The sequence below is a fragment of the Emiliania huxleyi genome (genome assembly GCF_000372725.1).
Source record: "Emiliania huxleyi CCMP1516 chromosome Unknown EMIHUscaffold_121, whole genome shotgun sequence".
In the NCBI taxonomy this organism is placed as follows: Eukaryota; Haptophyta; order Isochrysidales; family Noelaerhabdaceae; genus Emiliania; species Emiliania huxleyi.
Window position 1 is genome coordinate 398,077 of NW_005201381.1, and position 15,901 is coordinate 413,977.

Below are 15,901 nucleotides of genomic sequence, written 5' to 3' on the forward strand. Positions count from 1 at the left end.
ATCCGCGACTCCTCTTGGAGAGACTTCGCTGGGGGGGGGGGGGAGGCCTCGGGGGCCGGAGCCTCCGCCGCGCGCGGCGCTCCGCGCCTGACTCCTTGAGCGTGAAGAGCGTCGTTTAGGCGCCTGTCCGCACATGTTCTGCAGCGCTTGGACGACCTCTATTGGACAATTGAGAGACACGCAGGTATAGATTGGCTCTTGTGTTAAACTTTAGGAACGGCCGGGAGATCTTTGTGTATTCTGACCGGCGCTGTTGGTGTTGCTTGAGGGAGAGATTTTTAGCAATGCCAAAACAAAACTAACACTCACACAACACACATCATTTGCCATATCGTGGCGGACGACTACAGCCCTGTTCACGCGCGCGCGAGACGTGCAGACCTAGGAGCTAGGTGCAGACAGGTTGTTGTCTGCTTGAGCGGCTCTCCGGCGGCGCCCTGTGCTGGGCCGAAATAGCTGCCCCCCTGCGTCAGCACTCTACACGTACGAAGGGTCTGCGCTCGCTCTCCTCAACAGCATCGGTTCTGCATCTTTCTTTGGTTGGCTGCGTGATGACAGTGTGATGACGATGTCAACTTTGTCCAAATGGAAATGCGCCAGCCTGCGTGCGCTCTGCGACGCCAGCTCCACGTTTGCATGGAACGATGAGGGAGGCCACGAGCGGACACGGGTGCAGGTACAGGTCCAGGCCAGCTGGGTACAGGCAGGCGACAAAAAAGATTTCTTTCGAGCCTTATAGAAGAGCAGCACGTCGCTCGCTTGGGGCGCACGCTGAGCCCGCGCGCCGTCTGGCACACGGCCCAAACGCGCGCAGCACGTCCTGGGCCCCGGACCAGTCTCCTGCCCGCTGAGGCCTATAGACGGGTTCCACATTGATTTAGCCCTCCGCCACGTCATGGGGCCAAAGTGCCGCCCGCCGGCTAGCTCGTGACGGCCCGAGGGTCCGAGCACCGAGGGTTGCAGCCGTGAGGCTCGGGCCCTGGTCGCAGTCTGAGGCCCCACGCCTGTCGCTCGGGCGCGGAGGCGAGCCACGAGCGCATTCGGTACCCAGGTCACCCATCTAGCATCTTTCCACCCCCTCCCTCATTCGAGCGCCATCGCGGACACAACACTGCCTCACGCCGTTACTGAGCTTACTCTATTGCTGCTAGGCTACTCAAGCGAGGCCTGGTGGCATCTCGTCTGGCCAGCTCAACACGCCGCTTCGCGCAGGAAGAAACTCTGCGCGAATTCTTTATTCCGCCGCGCCGCCCTTGGTTCATCTCTCGCCGCCAGGCTGCATCGCGGCCATCTCGCCCTTGGTACAACCGCCGCCTACGCGCGAACGATGCTTTCCACCACCGTCTCCAACAATGCTGGCCCGAGCGTGGAGAAAAGGGCGCCCTCGGCGCCCGGCAAGGGCTCCGACATGCCCTTCCACAAGGTTGCCGACTGCTTTGAGGGTCTGTACCGCGCTGAGAACCGCGACAAGCGGCTGCAGCTGCTCCGAAAGCTCTGGAAGCGGCACGGGCGGCCCGACATGTACCCGCTGATGCGGCTGATGCTGCCTGGCATGGACACAAAGCGGCCAAACTACCATCTCAAGGAGAAGATGCTGGCGCAGCTCTACATCAGCATGCTCGGCCTGCCGCCCGACTCGGAGTCGGCAAAGGAGCTCATCTCGTGGAAGCGGCCGTCCGCGCTGTCGCGTGCGTCCGCCGGCGACTTTCCAGAGAAGGCGTTTGCGGTCATCGAGAGCCGATGCCCGTCCGCCGAGTCGCTGGGGCCACGGCGGGTCACGATCGCGGACATGAACGCGCTGCTCGAGGAGCCATGGACGCGCGGCCCGCGCGCCGAGCAAACTTGTCCCGGACACGTCGTGGACGTGTCCATTAGGAGCTCGCCGTTGCGGACGGCACCCCCGCGAAGCAGGCCCGTGGGATCTAGATCGTGAACGCTGCACTCTCCCTCGCACTGTTGTGGGCGCCACTTGGTTCACCCTGTGGCCGCTGGGCAGCGCCTGTGTTTCGCGGGACGCTGCACGTACTCACACCCGCCCGGCGGGGCACAACCAACCACTCCAGGTCGTGCTTCGCAAGATGCACACGCGACTCACGGCGCTCGAGCAAAAGTGGGTGCTGCGGATCGTGCTCAAGGACATGCAGCTGGGCATCAAGGAAGCCGCTGCCTCCCCCCCCCCCCCTATCTCCCCCCTGCCACCGGCGCGCGCGGACGGTGTGGCTCGTATAATGCCCGATGCGCATCTCTCGCGCACTATCCGCCCCCCCTCCCCAAACAGGAGGCAACCATCTTCAAGGAGTACCACCCCGATGCGGAGGAGCAGTACAACTCTATCTGCGACATGGAGGCCATGTGCACCGAGTGCGAGGATCGCGACGCGCGGCTCGACGTGATCGATATTCAGCTCTTCCACGCGCTCAACCCGAAGAGTTGCAATCGGACGACCTGGGAGCAGGTGCCGAAGATCATGGGCAAGCAGGGCGACTTTGTGGCGGAGGGGAAGCTCGACGGGGAGAGAGTGATGCTCCATTTCGAGCGGCGCGGCGGCGGCGGCGGCGGCGGCGGCGGCGGCGGCCCAAGCCATGGCGGCGGAGGTGAGAGCAGCGTGGGCGGGTCGGGAAGGGGCGCGGGCGACGCTGAGGCGCGTTGGAGGCAGCGGTCCGCAAACTACGAGCTGGGGAAGAGCGGCAGCGGGGGGGGCGGCTTCCGCGCAGAGTGGTGGTCGAGATCGCGAAAGGACGCGAGCCACTTGTACGGCGAGTCGATGGAGGACGTCCTCTGCGAGTGCGTGCGAGAGGACGTCACCTCGCTCCTGCTCGACGGCGAGATGATGGTGGTGGACCTCGAGACGGGCCGCTACCTGCCCTTTGGCGAGAACCGCTCGCTCAAGGACTTCGGCACGAGCATGCGACACTGCTTCGTCGCCTTCGATCTGCTGCTCTACAACGGCAGGAGCATGACGGGCGCGACGCTGGCGGAGAGGAGCGAGCTCCTGAGGAAGGCGGTGCGGACCAAGCAGCACGCTCTCACGCTCATCGAGCGGTTCGAGGTGGGCGAGCGCGGCGCGGGCGCGACCACAGCGGTGATGCGTCAGCTCGACGTGATGATGAGCCGCGGCCTCGAGGGCGTCGTCTTCAAGTCGCTGTCCTCAAAGTACGACCCCGGCTCGCGGGACAAGTCGTGGATCAAGCTCAAGCCCGACTTCGTCGATGGGATGGGTGACACACGCTCGACCTGCTCGTCCGCCATCACGCCCGTCTGTCCGTGCGACAGTTACCTCTCCTTTTCAGGCTGGGGAGATATGGGGAGATGTGGGGAAAGTCCTATGAGGCCTGTGAGCCAGCCTATGGGGAGATGTGGGGAGATGTGGGGAGATGTGGGGAGATGTCTCCTTTTCACGCGCGGCTCCGACAAGCTCGCTCCGAGCGGCGCCTCTCTGTCTTCACGACTCACACCCTCCGCTCTCTCAGGCGACACGCTCGACCTGCTCATCCTTGGCGGCTACTACGGCGAGGGCCGTCGCCGGTCGGGCGCCGTGTCCACCTTTCTGATGGGCGTCCGCGCGCCGCCCGAGGCGGCCAAGCGCGTGGGTGGCGCGGCGCACCCGCTGTTTTATCCGTTCTGCAAGGTCGGCACGGGCTACTCGCTGCCGCAGCTCAGGGAGCTACGTGAGCGGCTGATGCCGGCCAGCCTGCACGAAGACGAGGGAATGCGTTGGGCCACGGCGCCTCGTTGACCGCGGTCTCCTGCGAGCAGGTTTCGCACGAGTGGAAGAACAGCCGGCGGCCTGCGCACCTGTGCCACTGGGAGCCCAGCAAGGTGCGGGTTCCCCCCCGCCCACTCTGTTGCCTCTCTCCTCCCCGCCAGGAGTGGCTCCTGATTGCACCGCCTTACATGCCGCACGCGTATGCAATGTATTCAGACACGTCGTGCACACGTGACACCGACTCTCATGGGTGCTGGGCGCACGCACATGCAGAAGATATCAGTCTCGAGGCGCCACCGAGAGTCAGAGTGTTGGGGCGCGGGGCGCGGGCGCACGCCTCCCGCACGACCCACAATCCTCCCGCCTGGCACACACACACACACACACACACACACACACACACACACACACACACACACACACACACACACACACACACACACACACACACACACACACACACACACACACACACACACACACACACACTGGCCTCCGTCACTGCCGCCACACTTCACCGCCGCCTCCCTCTGCCGACAAGCGGGACGACATCCCCGACTATTGGTTCGAGCCCGAGGCGTCGGTTGTGCTCGAGCTGACTGCCTTCGAGATCATCACGCCGAGCGAGTCCTTCCTGCCCGCAAACTACACGCGATCCGCCGCCGAGATGCGGAATGCAGACGCCTACTCCCCGACGAGCACTTCACACGACACGTGGTCCGCGGTCTTCCGACGCATTGCAGCTGTGGTTCACCGCATTCGTAGCCCTTGCATTCACGCGACGCGCCGAGTGCACTGCACGCGGCCGCACGCCCGCTCCCAGCTCCCCGTGCTCAAGCTCTAGGCTCCGCTTCCCTCGCGTCAAGCGCGTGCGGTACGACAAGGGCTGGGAGGTGGAGCTCGTGCGGGAGCTGCTGCACCCCCTGCCGGACTGCCGCCTCTTCACACCTGTGTGCCGTGAACAGGGCGCCGAGACCTTCGAGCGGGTTGTCGAGCTCTTCAAGGAGTGTGACGGGCGGCTTTCGGCAAACAAGCGGCGGGCGGAGGAGATCGCGGCCAGCCGCGCGAGCGCCGGGCCCGCCGCAAAGAAGCGCGCCGCAGGCGTCGCGCCGACGGTTGGCGTGCCCTGGCACCTCAAGCTGTCGGCGGACCTCGCGAATACGGCGGTCGAGTGTTACGCGCTAGACGGTGAGGGGCACAAAAGAGACACCTGGCCCCGCCATGCACGACACTCGAGGGAGACGACTCACAGCCACGAGTGCCTCTCCACCGGTCCGGCACATCTCGGAGCCTTCTCGAGCCTTCTCGGAACCTTCCGGTCCCGGTGCCCTGGGGGCCTCACTGCTGCTCCGCGGTTGCTCTTCTCTCCCCTGCTGCTAGTTTCTGCCGCGGCCCTCACTGTCGCCCCCCTTGCTGCACCGCAGGCGTTGTGGCGGTGGTCAAGGGCACGCTCTCCCGGCGGCCCGGCGTCGAGACGCAGATCAAGCGACTTGGCGGCAAAGTGCACAAGAACATGACCAGCCTCACCACTCACCTCGTCGACGTGGACGAGGCCTCGCAAGCGGCGAGGTGCTCGTGGCATCTTTCTGTGTCCGCCTTGACGGCTCTTCTTGTTGCAGGCTCCGGGCGCCGAGGTGCTCGCCGAGGTGGAACGGGCAAGGCGCGGCGGAGGCAGCTTCGAGGTGGTCACGGCTGCGTGGGTGGACGAGTGCTCGCGGGTGTGTGCGCCTGTGTACGCCCCTTAGCGAGCGCAGCCGCCGCGTCTGCTGTGCACGCGGGTCGACTGTCCTCCGATCCATCTCGGCTGGTCGACGATGCCTCTCGGCCCCTCCTCAACGGTGTCTGTAGCGGACCCACAGGTGCACGCCCGCGTTACCCTCGAGCCACGGTACGTCCGGCACGTGAGCGAGGCCACCCGCGAGCAGATCGAGGCAATCATGGACGAGTGGGGCGACAACTACACCATCGCCGCCGACCCCGAGTCGCTCGTCGACTCCATGCGTCTCGTGCGCGAGCAGCGCTCCGCCGGCGGCAATTGCGGCGACAGCCCGCTGGCCAGGGAGGCGCACGTGGCGGACGCCTTGCGGGACCTCGACGACGAGACTGCGGTGGCGCTGCGAACACGCTACGCGATGCTGCGCGGCGTGGTCGCCTACGTGCCTCGTGGCAGCGTCGCGTTGCGGCTGCGGCTGCGGCTGCTCGGCGCGCAAACCGTGGACGAGCCTTCGGCGGATTCGACACACGCAGTGCTGTCGGCTTCGACGAGCGCCGACGAGCGGCAGCGCTTGCGGGACAAGTTTACGGAGGATCGGGTGCGCGACGGGCGCCCCAGCTGTGGCAGGCACATCGTGTCGGACCGCTGGCTCGCCGAGTGCGAGAGGCGGGGCCAACGCGAGCCCGAGGCGCAGGAGGACGCGTGGTTCGGTGATCGGGTGGGAATTAGGGACCGTGCGTTGTAGCAGATGTGAGCGGGGGGTGACGCCGAATCCTGAGGCCGTGAGACGCGCGGGTCTCTCACACGCAAACGAACGGTACATGACGGTACACATTCATACCACACTTCACATATGTATTTGTAAAGCCGTACGTCCTTCCTATTCCCAATTCCCAGACCGAGCCAGACCCTCTTCAGAGTGCTTCAGCATGGCCATCAGGCGGCCGGTGTGGCCCACCACCAGACCCCCTGTCCTAGTCGATCTTGCGAAGGTGGGCGCGAACCTCCATCTCCGCATTCTCCTCGCTCTCCTCGCTGCTCGATCGGCGCTGGGCAGCACTGCGCCTTGCCCGCTGGGTGCCTGGCGCCTTCTGGATGATCCGGGCTGCGAGCCGCTTTGACGCGGCCACGTGTGCCGGGTCCCCCAAGGTGGGGTCCGTCGGCGCGTCGAGCAGCACCGTGTCCTGAGATATGCCGGCGAGCCTCTTGTAGAAGTCAATGAGCGCGAACGAAGCCTTGAGCAGCAGGAGCGAGGAGACCGGCATGAGGAGGCCGAGCACGATGCCTGCGTCTGGCACGTGGTCGGCGAGGATGCTCTTGGCTGCAACGAACACGTAGGATATGATCATCCTGCCGGTGGTCCAGTAGAGTGTGCCCGAGAAGAAGCCCATCGCGTTGGTCACGAAATATCGCTCCACCGCTGCGCGGTCGTCCTTTTTGACCGGGCCCTGGGTGACGATCAGCCACAACATGCAGAGTAGCGAGAAAGCGACGGTGATGCCGAGGACGCTGCCAATGCTGGCGGGCGAGGGCGACGCGTCGAGGATGGGGAAGAAGCGGCTGATGAGCCGCACAACCGCACAGCCCGAGATCCACGCAAGCGCGGACTCGACCAAGTTGGACGCCTCGATCAACACCGCGGACCGCGGCGTTGGCGGCACGCCCCGCTTGGGCGTCAGCGAGAGCTCAAACTGAGCCAGCTTGGAGCTGAGCAGTGCGCCGGCAAAAGAGGCTGTGCCGGCATACAGTAACGTGACCGTCGTTGTGGCGCGGCCCTCGGGCACGGCAAAGAAGACGAACTCGTCCGCGGTGGTGACCCAGAGCGACATCGTGACGACGGTGAAGCCGCGCACGAGCATTGCTAGTACATCCTCCACATAGTCTTCCAGCCAATCAATGACCTTGCCGCTGCCCCACTCAATTTCTTTGACGTACGGCTTGACGACGCTCAGGAAGACGGCGGCTGCGCCGCTCCAGGCAAGCGTGAAGCTTAGATTCAGCGCGAGGCAATGCCCACCGTCGTCCTTGCAGCGGGCCGACGCCTGGAGCTCTCTCAGGAACTGACCTGCACAGCCAGCAAAGCCCCACCCGACGATGTAGTTCATGATGTTCGGAACGATGTTGGCCCCGCGGACCGGAATGACCCCGCGCGCCTCGGCCTTTTCGACGTGATCCTCAGCCAAGTGCTTGCAAAGGCCAGTCAAAGGCACGAGTACGAGCGAGTACACGGCCCAGTTTGAGGAGGAGTTCACGATGGGCTTCTCTTCTGAGAACCATTCGGGGAGCAGGCCAAAGAAATATATGGCAATCGCATCCGACCAGCCTCGCGAGAGAACAAATATGAGGTACCCGACAACATAATCACCGACATCAGTCGCCGAGCTTGCAAGCCGTGCCTTGCCAACCTGCGTCCAGCTGGGAGGGGCCGGACGCCTCGGGGAGCTCTGGCGCCTCAACGAGCCCTCATCATCTCGGGCTGCGGCTGCGGCTTCCCTCGCACGCGTCTCCACTGCCATAGTCAACACCGAGGACGGCCCGACGACGCTGCAACTGCACGACGTTTTCTCATCAAAGGCACGGAGGAAAGAGAAGGCTTCTAAAAATCTCTCTCTCGGAGGAAACCGACAGGGATTTATGGAAAGGACTGCTTTCGTGCAAGATCCTGCTCGTGCAGGTGGGGACCCTGTCCTTCTCCCACCCCTCGTTTGGCGTGCCCGTTTTATTTATTTATTTTATGCTTTCGCGAGCAAACAAAGAAAGAAAACAGCGTGCACTTTAGCCCTCTCCCCTACCCGCGCTCTCGCCTCTCCGCCTGTCGGCGCTCCTCCACCTTCGTGTTACGCCTGTTCTGCATGCAAGGCTCGGAAACAGTACTTTGAGCCGTTTGTCCGAATCCGCGGGTTGCCGTACGCGGTGTGGACAAATGTGGGGTTCGCGCGCGTGAGCGGGCCCTCACCAGATTTTTAGCAATACCTTACAACAGGTGAGCAATACCTTGCAACAGGTGGGGTAAGATCCGTTAGCGGGAGATCGGCGGGAGCTGCAATACCAAACAACACTTTTTTCTCACCAGAGAAACGTCATGGCCTCACGGAGTCGGCGCCGCCGCTCGGTGCTGTTCTGCCGTGGCTACCGTGGGACAAAATAAAAAGTCTTTTAGGCCGACGGACTTGTACAGCAGCACGGCGTCTTTTAGGCCGACGGACTTGTACAGCAGCTCGGCGGTTTCTCTTGCTGCCGACATGTCGGTGGAGACTTGTTCACACCGGTATGCCTTGCTCCTTTAGGTGCTTTTAATACGTTCTGATTCTTGTGCTGATACTTGCGTCCGAGACTGCTTGTGTTAGCCCTGTGGGTTTTCTTTTGCCTTCGGTGTCCTGTCTCGGTGCGAGTTGTTCCCCCCTTGTTGGACCTCTAGTTGTTGGGGGGTTTTTGCCACGCTTCTACACTTGCTTCCACACTTGTGTTCGACACTTCGAAAATCAGCTGATTTTCGAACCGCCCGACGCGCTTTTGCAGCTCTCACCGGTCGTACACTTGCTGCTGACACTCTCTGATGCCGAGCCGCGCATACTTCCTCGGCGAGCTCCTGGAGTCCAAGTTCTTCTTTGGCATGGCAAACATGCTCGACTCCGATTCCGAGAGCGACCTCGACGTGCAGGACGAGCTCGTAGTCACCGGCGTCGAGCCGCTCATGCGCCGGAGGACGCAGGAGATCGGACCCGAGCGGCTGAGCGTGGCGCGACTGCAGCGCGAGGCGGCGGCTCGCGGGCACGCCGGCGACGATGTCTCGAGCGCCACGTACCAGAACTACGGCTTCCACCTTCGCTGGCTGCCAATCGTCATCGCGGCGCTCATGGTGCCGGCTGTGATCCAGACTGTCGGCGGGCACCTCTTCACCGGCGAGGAAGCTGTGCTGCTGCTGCTGCTCCGCTTCCGGAGCGACGACGGCTTCGACAAGATGACGTGGACGACGGGGCGAAACATCTCCGCCCTCTCCGAGGTCACGCTGTACATGGCGCGCCGTTGGATGTGCTCTGTGCTGCTGCACCGTGCACTCGACCGCACCGCTCTCTGCACCCCTTGCGCAGGTAGAGCATGTGCACAACACATTCCCGCACCTCGTCAACCACCGCTCCTTTTCCTCGTGGTCGCCGCACTTCCACCAGTTTGCCCAGGCCTTCACCGACTATGGCCTCCCCATCCAGAACTTGATCGGCTTCATCGACGGCAAGCTCTGGGCGGTGTGCCGGCCGGGCAGGTATCAGAATGTGCTGTACTCCGGCCACAAGCGTATCCACGGCATCAAGACGCAGGGCATCATCTTCCCAAATGGTGTGACCAGCACCTCCTTAGCGGTCAGTTCATCCCCCAAAACACACGTCACGTGGACGACCAGTGCGCGCAGGCATGCAGCCCTACCCCTTCGGCCCGGTGAACGGCAGCCGGCACGACTCCACCGTCCTCTCGCGCTCGCGAATTGTCCAGATCCTGCACGACCTCTGCCGCGGCGGCCCGTTTGCGTGGATGCCAGGTGGCCTCGGCCAGGACTACTGCCTCTTTGGCGACTCCGCCTACCCGATCAGCGCCTTCCTGTGGCGCATGTACAAGGGCGCCATGACCCCGGCCCAGCAGTTCTTCAACAGCACCATGTCCCCCGCGCGCGTCACTGTCGAGTGGGGCTTTGGCAAGATCGTCAACCTCTGGCCCTTCCTCGACTACCGCAAGAAGTCCAAGGCGCGTCGTGCAGACACACGCACACGCGCGCTGTAGACACACTGTGTGCCTCACGCGTGCAGCACTCACCCCGCCTCACACACACGCCTTGCAGGTCTTGCTCTCCCCTGTGGGCCTGTACTTCCCCGTCGCCAACGTGCTGACCAACATGCACACGTGCCTCGCTCGCGGCAACATCGTCAGCTACGAGTTCGGGCTCGCGCCCCCGGAGCTGCACGAGTACATGCGCGGCGGCCCCTACTCGTGCGAGCCGCACGACATCTTTTGATTTTTGCATTCCTTGGTGTTGCGTGTGCATTAGAGCGACACACAACTCTGTTCTTTCCGCACACGGGGGCGGTACACGCGCGTGTCGCCAAGTAGAGGGCTTGGGGCTGTGTGGGCTAGTACGGCATGTTTGCGGCGAGGACGAGTGGAGTTGAGCAGCGCTCGAACCTGTGGGGCTGTGTGTGATCTTGGTCATCTATGTTAGCTTGCCAGGCTTGCCCAAACATCGATCACGGGAAGCATACCAGGTATAGACTCAGTCCCATACATTGTGGTCGAGAGAGCAGCGCCCCGGCTTGGATTGCTTGCACGTGTGCTCGGCAAAGGGCGCGATTGCGCGGGAGAGAGTGTGGTCGGTCGTCCGTCGCTCGAGCCACGCGCAGGAGCGACCAGAATGCTCGCTCGGATGGCGAGCCTGCGGCGAGAGGGGCAACAGCGCGGGAGGGTTCCTTGTGACGGGTTGCTCGCAGAGCGGCGCAATCGGCCCCGGTCTGACCCTGGGGACGGATCAGGGCGGCACTCCACACGAGAGCAGGTTCGGCACGCCTCGGGCTGTCGCCGGCCCTCGCTGCGGCGCGCCTCGGGCTGTCGCCGGCCCTCGCTTCACTGCCATGCCTCGGCGGACGGCGCTACCGAATGTGCCTACGCAAGCAAACCATGCAGCGTGCGGGAGGAAGGGGCGCACATGCTGGCGCACCCTGCGCCCAATCACGGCGCCGCGAGGAGCGAGTACGGCGGAGACGGCTGGTCCCGACCGGGCGAGCGCGATTCCACCCAGGCCCGCGACCCACGCGCACGAAGGGACGCAAGTTCTCTCGCGATAGACTTTTAGTAAGATGTGGTTTTTACGTTTTTAGCTATAGCGTTCGTAGATGCGATCGCCGCCAGGAGATCTTGGAGCACTTTGGAGTGCAGTCAGAGAATTTGTCTTTGAGGAAAAAAGATCGCAAGACCGGCCAGGGTCGGGTCGGGGTCAGGGTCGGGGTCCTCACTCAACCTCATCGCGCTCATGTGTATTCCAAGTTTACGTACAACAAGAGTACAGCGAGACGTACGACTACAATCCTCTGACCGCACACAGGGCAGTACACACGCGAGTACAGTAGAGACGTGCACACGGGGCGGTAGACACGCGAGTACAGTAGAGACACACGCGCGGTCGCCACGTGGAGGGCCTTAGGGCTAGTACGCATGTTTGCGGCGTGTTTGCGGCGAAGAGAGTGGAGATGCGTGGTGGTGCGTGAGCAGCGCAGGAACATGTGGGGCTGTGGGAGTGATCTTGGTCGTCATCCCGGGGGGGGGGGGGGGGGGGGCACTCCTCACGCCTAGGTGGGTGGAGCGCCCCGCGTGTGCAGCTATGCAGCTGGAAGGGGTCCCCGCGGGGCTAGCGGAGGGGAAGGGCAGTGCGGCAGAGGCACCCTAGGGCTCGTTCGAGGGCTCGTTCTCGTCGTCGTCCACGATGCCTGCCTTCCTGGCGAAGCCCGCCATGAGCTTCATCTGCTGCTCCTGCTGCTTCATCATCGTGGCCAGCAGCGTCGACATCTGCGCGGCCTGCGCGGCCTGCGCGGCCTGCGCGGCCTGCACGGCCGCGTTGGAGGCCGCCTGCGCGCTGGCGGCGCGCTCCTCGCGCCTGCGCTCGACCTCGGCCTGCGCGGCCTGCTTCTCCTCCTGGAACTTGAGCTCCAGCGCGCGCTCGCGAGCCCGGTTGTCCTCCTTCTTGGCGTCGAGCGAGGCCTTGCTCTCCATGTAGGAGGCCTTCGCGTTGAAGAACTTGCCCGCGTCCTCGCGCAGGCCGCCAACGGTGCCGCCGCTTCCGCCGCCGCCGCCGTTGATCGGCACCACGTACGGCACCTGGAGCAGCGGCGCGGAGGGCGCGTCCTCGGCGGCCGGGTCCACGAAGACGAAGCCGGGCAGCGTCATGTCGCCGTCGACGAGCTCCTGGTAGAGGTCGTTGTAGTCGCGCCCGATCGTCCGCGCGTAGTCCTTGAGAGTGATCGGCGAGGCGGCCGTCTTCTTCTTCTTCCCCTTCTTGCCGGGGTCGCCGTCTTTGGGGTACGTGCGCTTCGCGAGCGCGTCCTGCATCGCCTGCAGGGGGGAGCAGGCAGGAGGGGGGGGGGGGGGGTGCAGGGCGTCAACGAGGCGGCGAGCCTAGCCCCCTCAATCCCCCTACCCCCGGGGCGTTCGCGAGCCTGCGCTCCCTTGCCGACGTCGGCGTCCGCCTGAGCCTTGCCCTCCTTGTTTGCGCACCCGATCCTCTCCGCCTCCTCCATCGCCGTGCCGACCTCAATGATGAGCTGCGTGCGAGTGAAAGGCGCGGAGTGGGCAGAGGGAGGAGAGGGGAGGGGAGGGAGGGGGGCGGGCGAAGGGAGTGGGAAGGGGGGTGAGGGGAGGCGGTGGCGCATCACCTGGTCCAGCTCGGAGAGCTCCTCGTTCTTGGTGCCCAGGCTGCCTGCCGGCGCGTCCTCGGCCTGCTCGCCGCCCGACTTGTAGAGGTTGGCCTTGCTTTGCACGACTCGCTTCGTGTGGACGATGAAGGCGGTCGTCGCGGGGAAGGTGGTGACGCCAGCGAAGGCCTCGTGCGTTTTGATCTGCGGGATGATGCCCTCGCCGGCCTTGTCCCAGACCGCGCCCTGGTTGTACGTGCGCTCGGGGTCGCCGGAGTAGCCCATCTTGGACGTCAGCCAGGCGAGCGGGCCGGCGGCGGCGACTTGCGTCAAGAGAGCCACGTCGCGCTCGTAGGTCCACTTCATTTGCTTCACCTCCTTCTCGGCCTTGCCGTTGGTGGCGGCCGCAGGGGTGGGCGCGGGTTGCGCCGCGGTCGCGGCCTGAGGAGGGGGCGAGGCGAGGCGGCCGTCAGCAGAGGGGCGTGGGAGGGGTCTGGGGCGAGGACGCCGACGCCACCTGCGCCTCGGGCGTCGTGCTCATGAGTGTGCAACGGTTCTACACTTTCGGCCCCGATCTGTCGGGTCGCCAACGGTCTACACTTTCGACTGGCCCTCCACACTTGCGAAAAAGTGTGGAAGCAAGTGTGGAACCAAGTGTAGATCGCTGCAAAAACCCTCTAGTTACCGCTCTCGTTGTTGTTGCGCCCTCCCATCCCTCCCTTGGGTTGTCTGTTTTCTTTCTTTCTTTCTGTTGCGCCCTTGTTGTCCAAGGGACAGAAGAAACACAACCCAGCTGAAGCCGCCCCCGGTTTGGCTGGCGCTCTCGTTCTAGCGCTGCTGTAAAGGGATGTCCACCGGCTGCTGCAACGAGGAGCAGCAGTACTTCCTGGTCACCATATTTGCGTACTCTGGCGCCGTCCTCCTGCTCTGGCGCGCCCTCGTCTTCAAGCCGTTCAAGCTCTTTGCGGTTGCTCTGCACGAGTTTTGCCACGCGGCGGCGGCCGCCGCGCTCTGCAATCGCGTGACCGGCATCGAGGTCTCCTGGGACGAGGGCGGGCTCGCCTCGTACAAGATCCCGACGAACCGGGTGCGGTGCGTACGTGCTTTCGTTCTGCCCGCCGGCTACGTCGGGTCGACGTGCTCGGGCTGCGTGCTTGTCATTGCCAGCGCCTTCACGGTGGGGTCGCAGGTGTGCGGCATCCTGCTGGCCGCCGCGTGCGCCATCATCGCCGTGTACGCCGCCTTTGGCCGTGCTGCCTCGACAAAGGAGCGCGTCCTTCTCTTTGGCGTGAGTGCGGCCTTTGGAGTTACCTCGGCCGGGCTCACCGCCATCTCCTTTGTGGGCGAGGGGGGCGGAGAAGGGAGCGGGGGCGGGGGCAAGGGCGGCGGCGGAGGAGGCGAGACCGACTTTGATGCGGCGACCTGGCCACTCGAGCTGTTCCTGCTGCTGGTCGGGACGGTCAACATGATCTACTGCACGTATGACATATACGATGACACCGTCCGGCGCAAGGTGGCGAGATTACCCGAGATGCACTGAGATTGACCGAGATGGCCCGAGATTGACCGAGATGGCCCGAGAGTATCCGATCCCGCCGCCCAGCATATCTCTGCGAGTGTACCCATCCCGAGATGAACCCGAGATGTGGGCACCAGGTCGAGCGCTCGGACGCGTATCAGTTCGCCGAGCTCTACCGCTCGCTCGGCTTCCAGCCGCGGTGCGTCGGCTTTGTCTGGTTCTGCGTCGCCCTGGCCGCCTGCGTCGCCGCCGTCGCAGGCCACACGATCTGCGTGGGCGAGGGCGGCGGCGGCAAGGGCTCGAACGGGCCGCCTTGTATCGGATGCCTTCCGTGGTGGCGGCTCGCGCCCCCCAGATGCGGAATATCTCCCCATATCTCCCCATATCTCCCCGCATCTCCCCGCAGCAACAGGCCTCTAGAAGCGAACGATCTCCCCATATCTCCCCGCATCTCCCCGCATTTCCCCACATCTGCTCAAATCGCCCCAGCGCTCTTTAGATGCGAACACATGTTCACCTACTGGTGTATTCAAACCACAGGCTCGCGCCGGCGCTGGCGCTGCTGCTCTGCGCGCTGATCCTGCGCGGCCTCGACGCGTACGGCGTCAGGGTCGGGAGCTGCTGCGAGGCGGCGCATCGCCAGCCATCGAGGCCGGTCGGCGGCGCCAAGCGGGCGCCGGTTGCCCCGGCGTCGTAGGTCGGCCACGAGCCTCCTGCAGGCAGAGTCCTGTCGCACAGCTTTGCGGGCGTGCTGGTGCGAGGGGAATCGGTGCGCGGAGTAACGCCCGCGCGGTGGGTGCCCTGTGGCCTCTCCTTCGCTCCCTCCGCTGCACGTGCGTCAGAGAGTGCATCAGCCCTGTGAGTGGATCTCACCTGTGCATAAGTCGAGTACGTAAGTCGAGTACGGCCCTCGCGGCTTCCAAAGGATCTTTATGCATCTTACCGCCATCCCGGCCTATCAGGTCTGTGCGGCGCGTGCCGCGTCCTCTCCCATACGGTATCATGTTCATGTGAGAGCCGCATAATTGTACACTGTCATGGGAGAGGGGGTGAGTCGGTAATATTGAGTAATAACATACGATGTGAAGATATGAGTACAATAAAGTACGCGTCGACCTTCAAGCAACATTTAAAACGGCGCACGTGAAGACACAACTCCACCAGTACTTACACATCACACACACTGGTTCGATCGAGTCCCCCTCCGCGTCTCATGTCTGGTGGTGAGCGTCGCTCCCCCGTCTCCGTATTTTGTCGTGTCATCAAATAGCCCGCGCCGAAGGCCAGCACAGCCGTCAACTGCTCCCTGATACCCTGAAGGACGAGAAACTCGCGCCCGCCAAGAGGTCCTCACGACGCCACAAGAGGCCTCACGCCAAGAGGTCCTCACGCCGAGAGGTCCTCAGTCACGCCGAGAGGTCCTCAGTCACGCCGAGATGTCCTCAAAGATCCGCGGATGATCCGCCATAAATGGCTGCGCGCTGGCTGCGCGCCCCTAGAGCTCGACCCTAGACACCGCGGCTTGCGCGTGCTGCGACGAGTCGTCAGATGACGACCGCCCCCCCCCCCCCCCA

At 64.0% G+C, this 15,901-nt stretch overlaps 5 protein-coding genes across 5 annotated transcripts; 4 read left to right on the forward strand and 1 right to left on the reverse strand.

The window, feature by feature from the left end:
* Positions 1 to 1,327: 1,327 nt before the first annotated feature.
* On the forward strand, positions 1,328 to 1,926 carry EMIHUDRAFT_225124 (hypothetical protein; the record flags this gene model as incomplete). The annotated part of the gene is made up of 2 exons (XM_005790213.1): positions 1,328 to 1,774; positions 1,876 to 1,926. The coding sequence occupies 2 exons, from the start codon at positions 1,328 to 1,330 to the stop codon at positions 1,924 to 1,926; spliced, it is 498 nt and encodes a 165-aa protein (XP_005790270.1).
* A 152-nt stretch (positions 1,927 to 2,078) lies between these two features.
* Positions 2,079 to 6,306, forward strand: EMIHUDRAFT_454811 (hypothetical protein; the record flags this gene model as incomplete). The annotated part of the gene is made up of 11 exons (XM_005790214.1): positions 2,079 to 2,114; positions 2,279 to 2,518; positions 2,600 to 3,218; positions 3,471 to 3,685; positions 3,757 to 3,819; positions 4,248 to 4,357; positions 4,551 to 4,599; positions 4,672 to 4,894; positions 5,131 to 5,249; positions 5,326 to 5,424; positions 5,566 to 6,306. The coding sequence occupies 11 exons, from the start codon at positions 2,079 to 2,081 to the stop codon at positions 6,163 to 6,165; spliced, it is 2,373 nt and encodes a 790-aa protein (XP_005790271.1). The 3' UTR covers positions 6,166 to 6,306.
* A 2,670-nt stretch (positions 6,307 to 8,976) lies between these two features.
* On the forward strand, positions 8,977 to 10,425 carry EMIHUDRAFT_109634 (hypothetical protein; the record flags this gene model as incomplete). The annotated part of the gene is made up of 4 exons (XM_005790215.1): positions 8,977 to 9,423; positions 9,512 to 9,755; positions 9,829 to 10,164; positions 10,220 to 10,425. The coding sequence occupies 4 exons, from the start codon at positions 8,977 to 8,979 to the stop codon at positions 10,423 to 10,425; spliced, it is 1,233 nt and encodes a 410-aa protein (XP_005790272.1).
* A 1,418-nt stretch (positions 10,426 to 11,843) lies between these two features.
* EMIHUDRAFT_225128 (hypothetical protein) lies at positions 11,844 to 13,349 on the reverse strand (the record flags this gene model as incomplete). Its single annotated transcript, XM_005790216.1, has 5 exons — positions 11,844 to 12,194; positions 12,276 to 12,509; positions 12,632 to 12,718; positions 12,830 to 13,249; positions 13,326 to 13,349. The coding sequence occupies 5 exons, from the start codon at positions 13,347 to 13,349 to the stop codon at positions 11,844 to 11,846; spliced, it is 1,116 nt and encodes a 371-aa protein (XP_005790273.1).
* Positions 13,350 to 13,655: 306 nt separating this feature from the next.
* On the forward strand, positions 13,656 to 13,832 carry EMIHUDRAFT_70381 (hypothetical protein; the record flags this gene model as incomplete). Its single annotated transcript, XM_005790217.1, has 1 exon — positions 13,656 to 13,832. A coding segment is annotated over one exon (177 nt), but the record flags the coding sequence as incomplete, so codon positions are not given.
* Between the last annotated feature and the right edge of the window lie 2,069 nt (positions 13,833 to 15,901).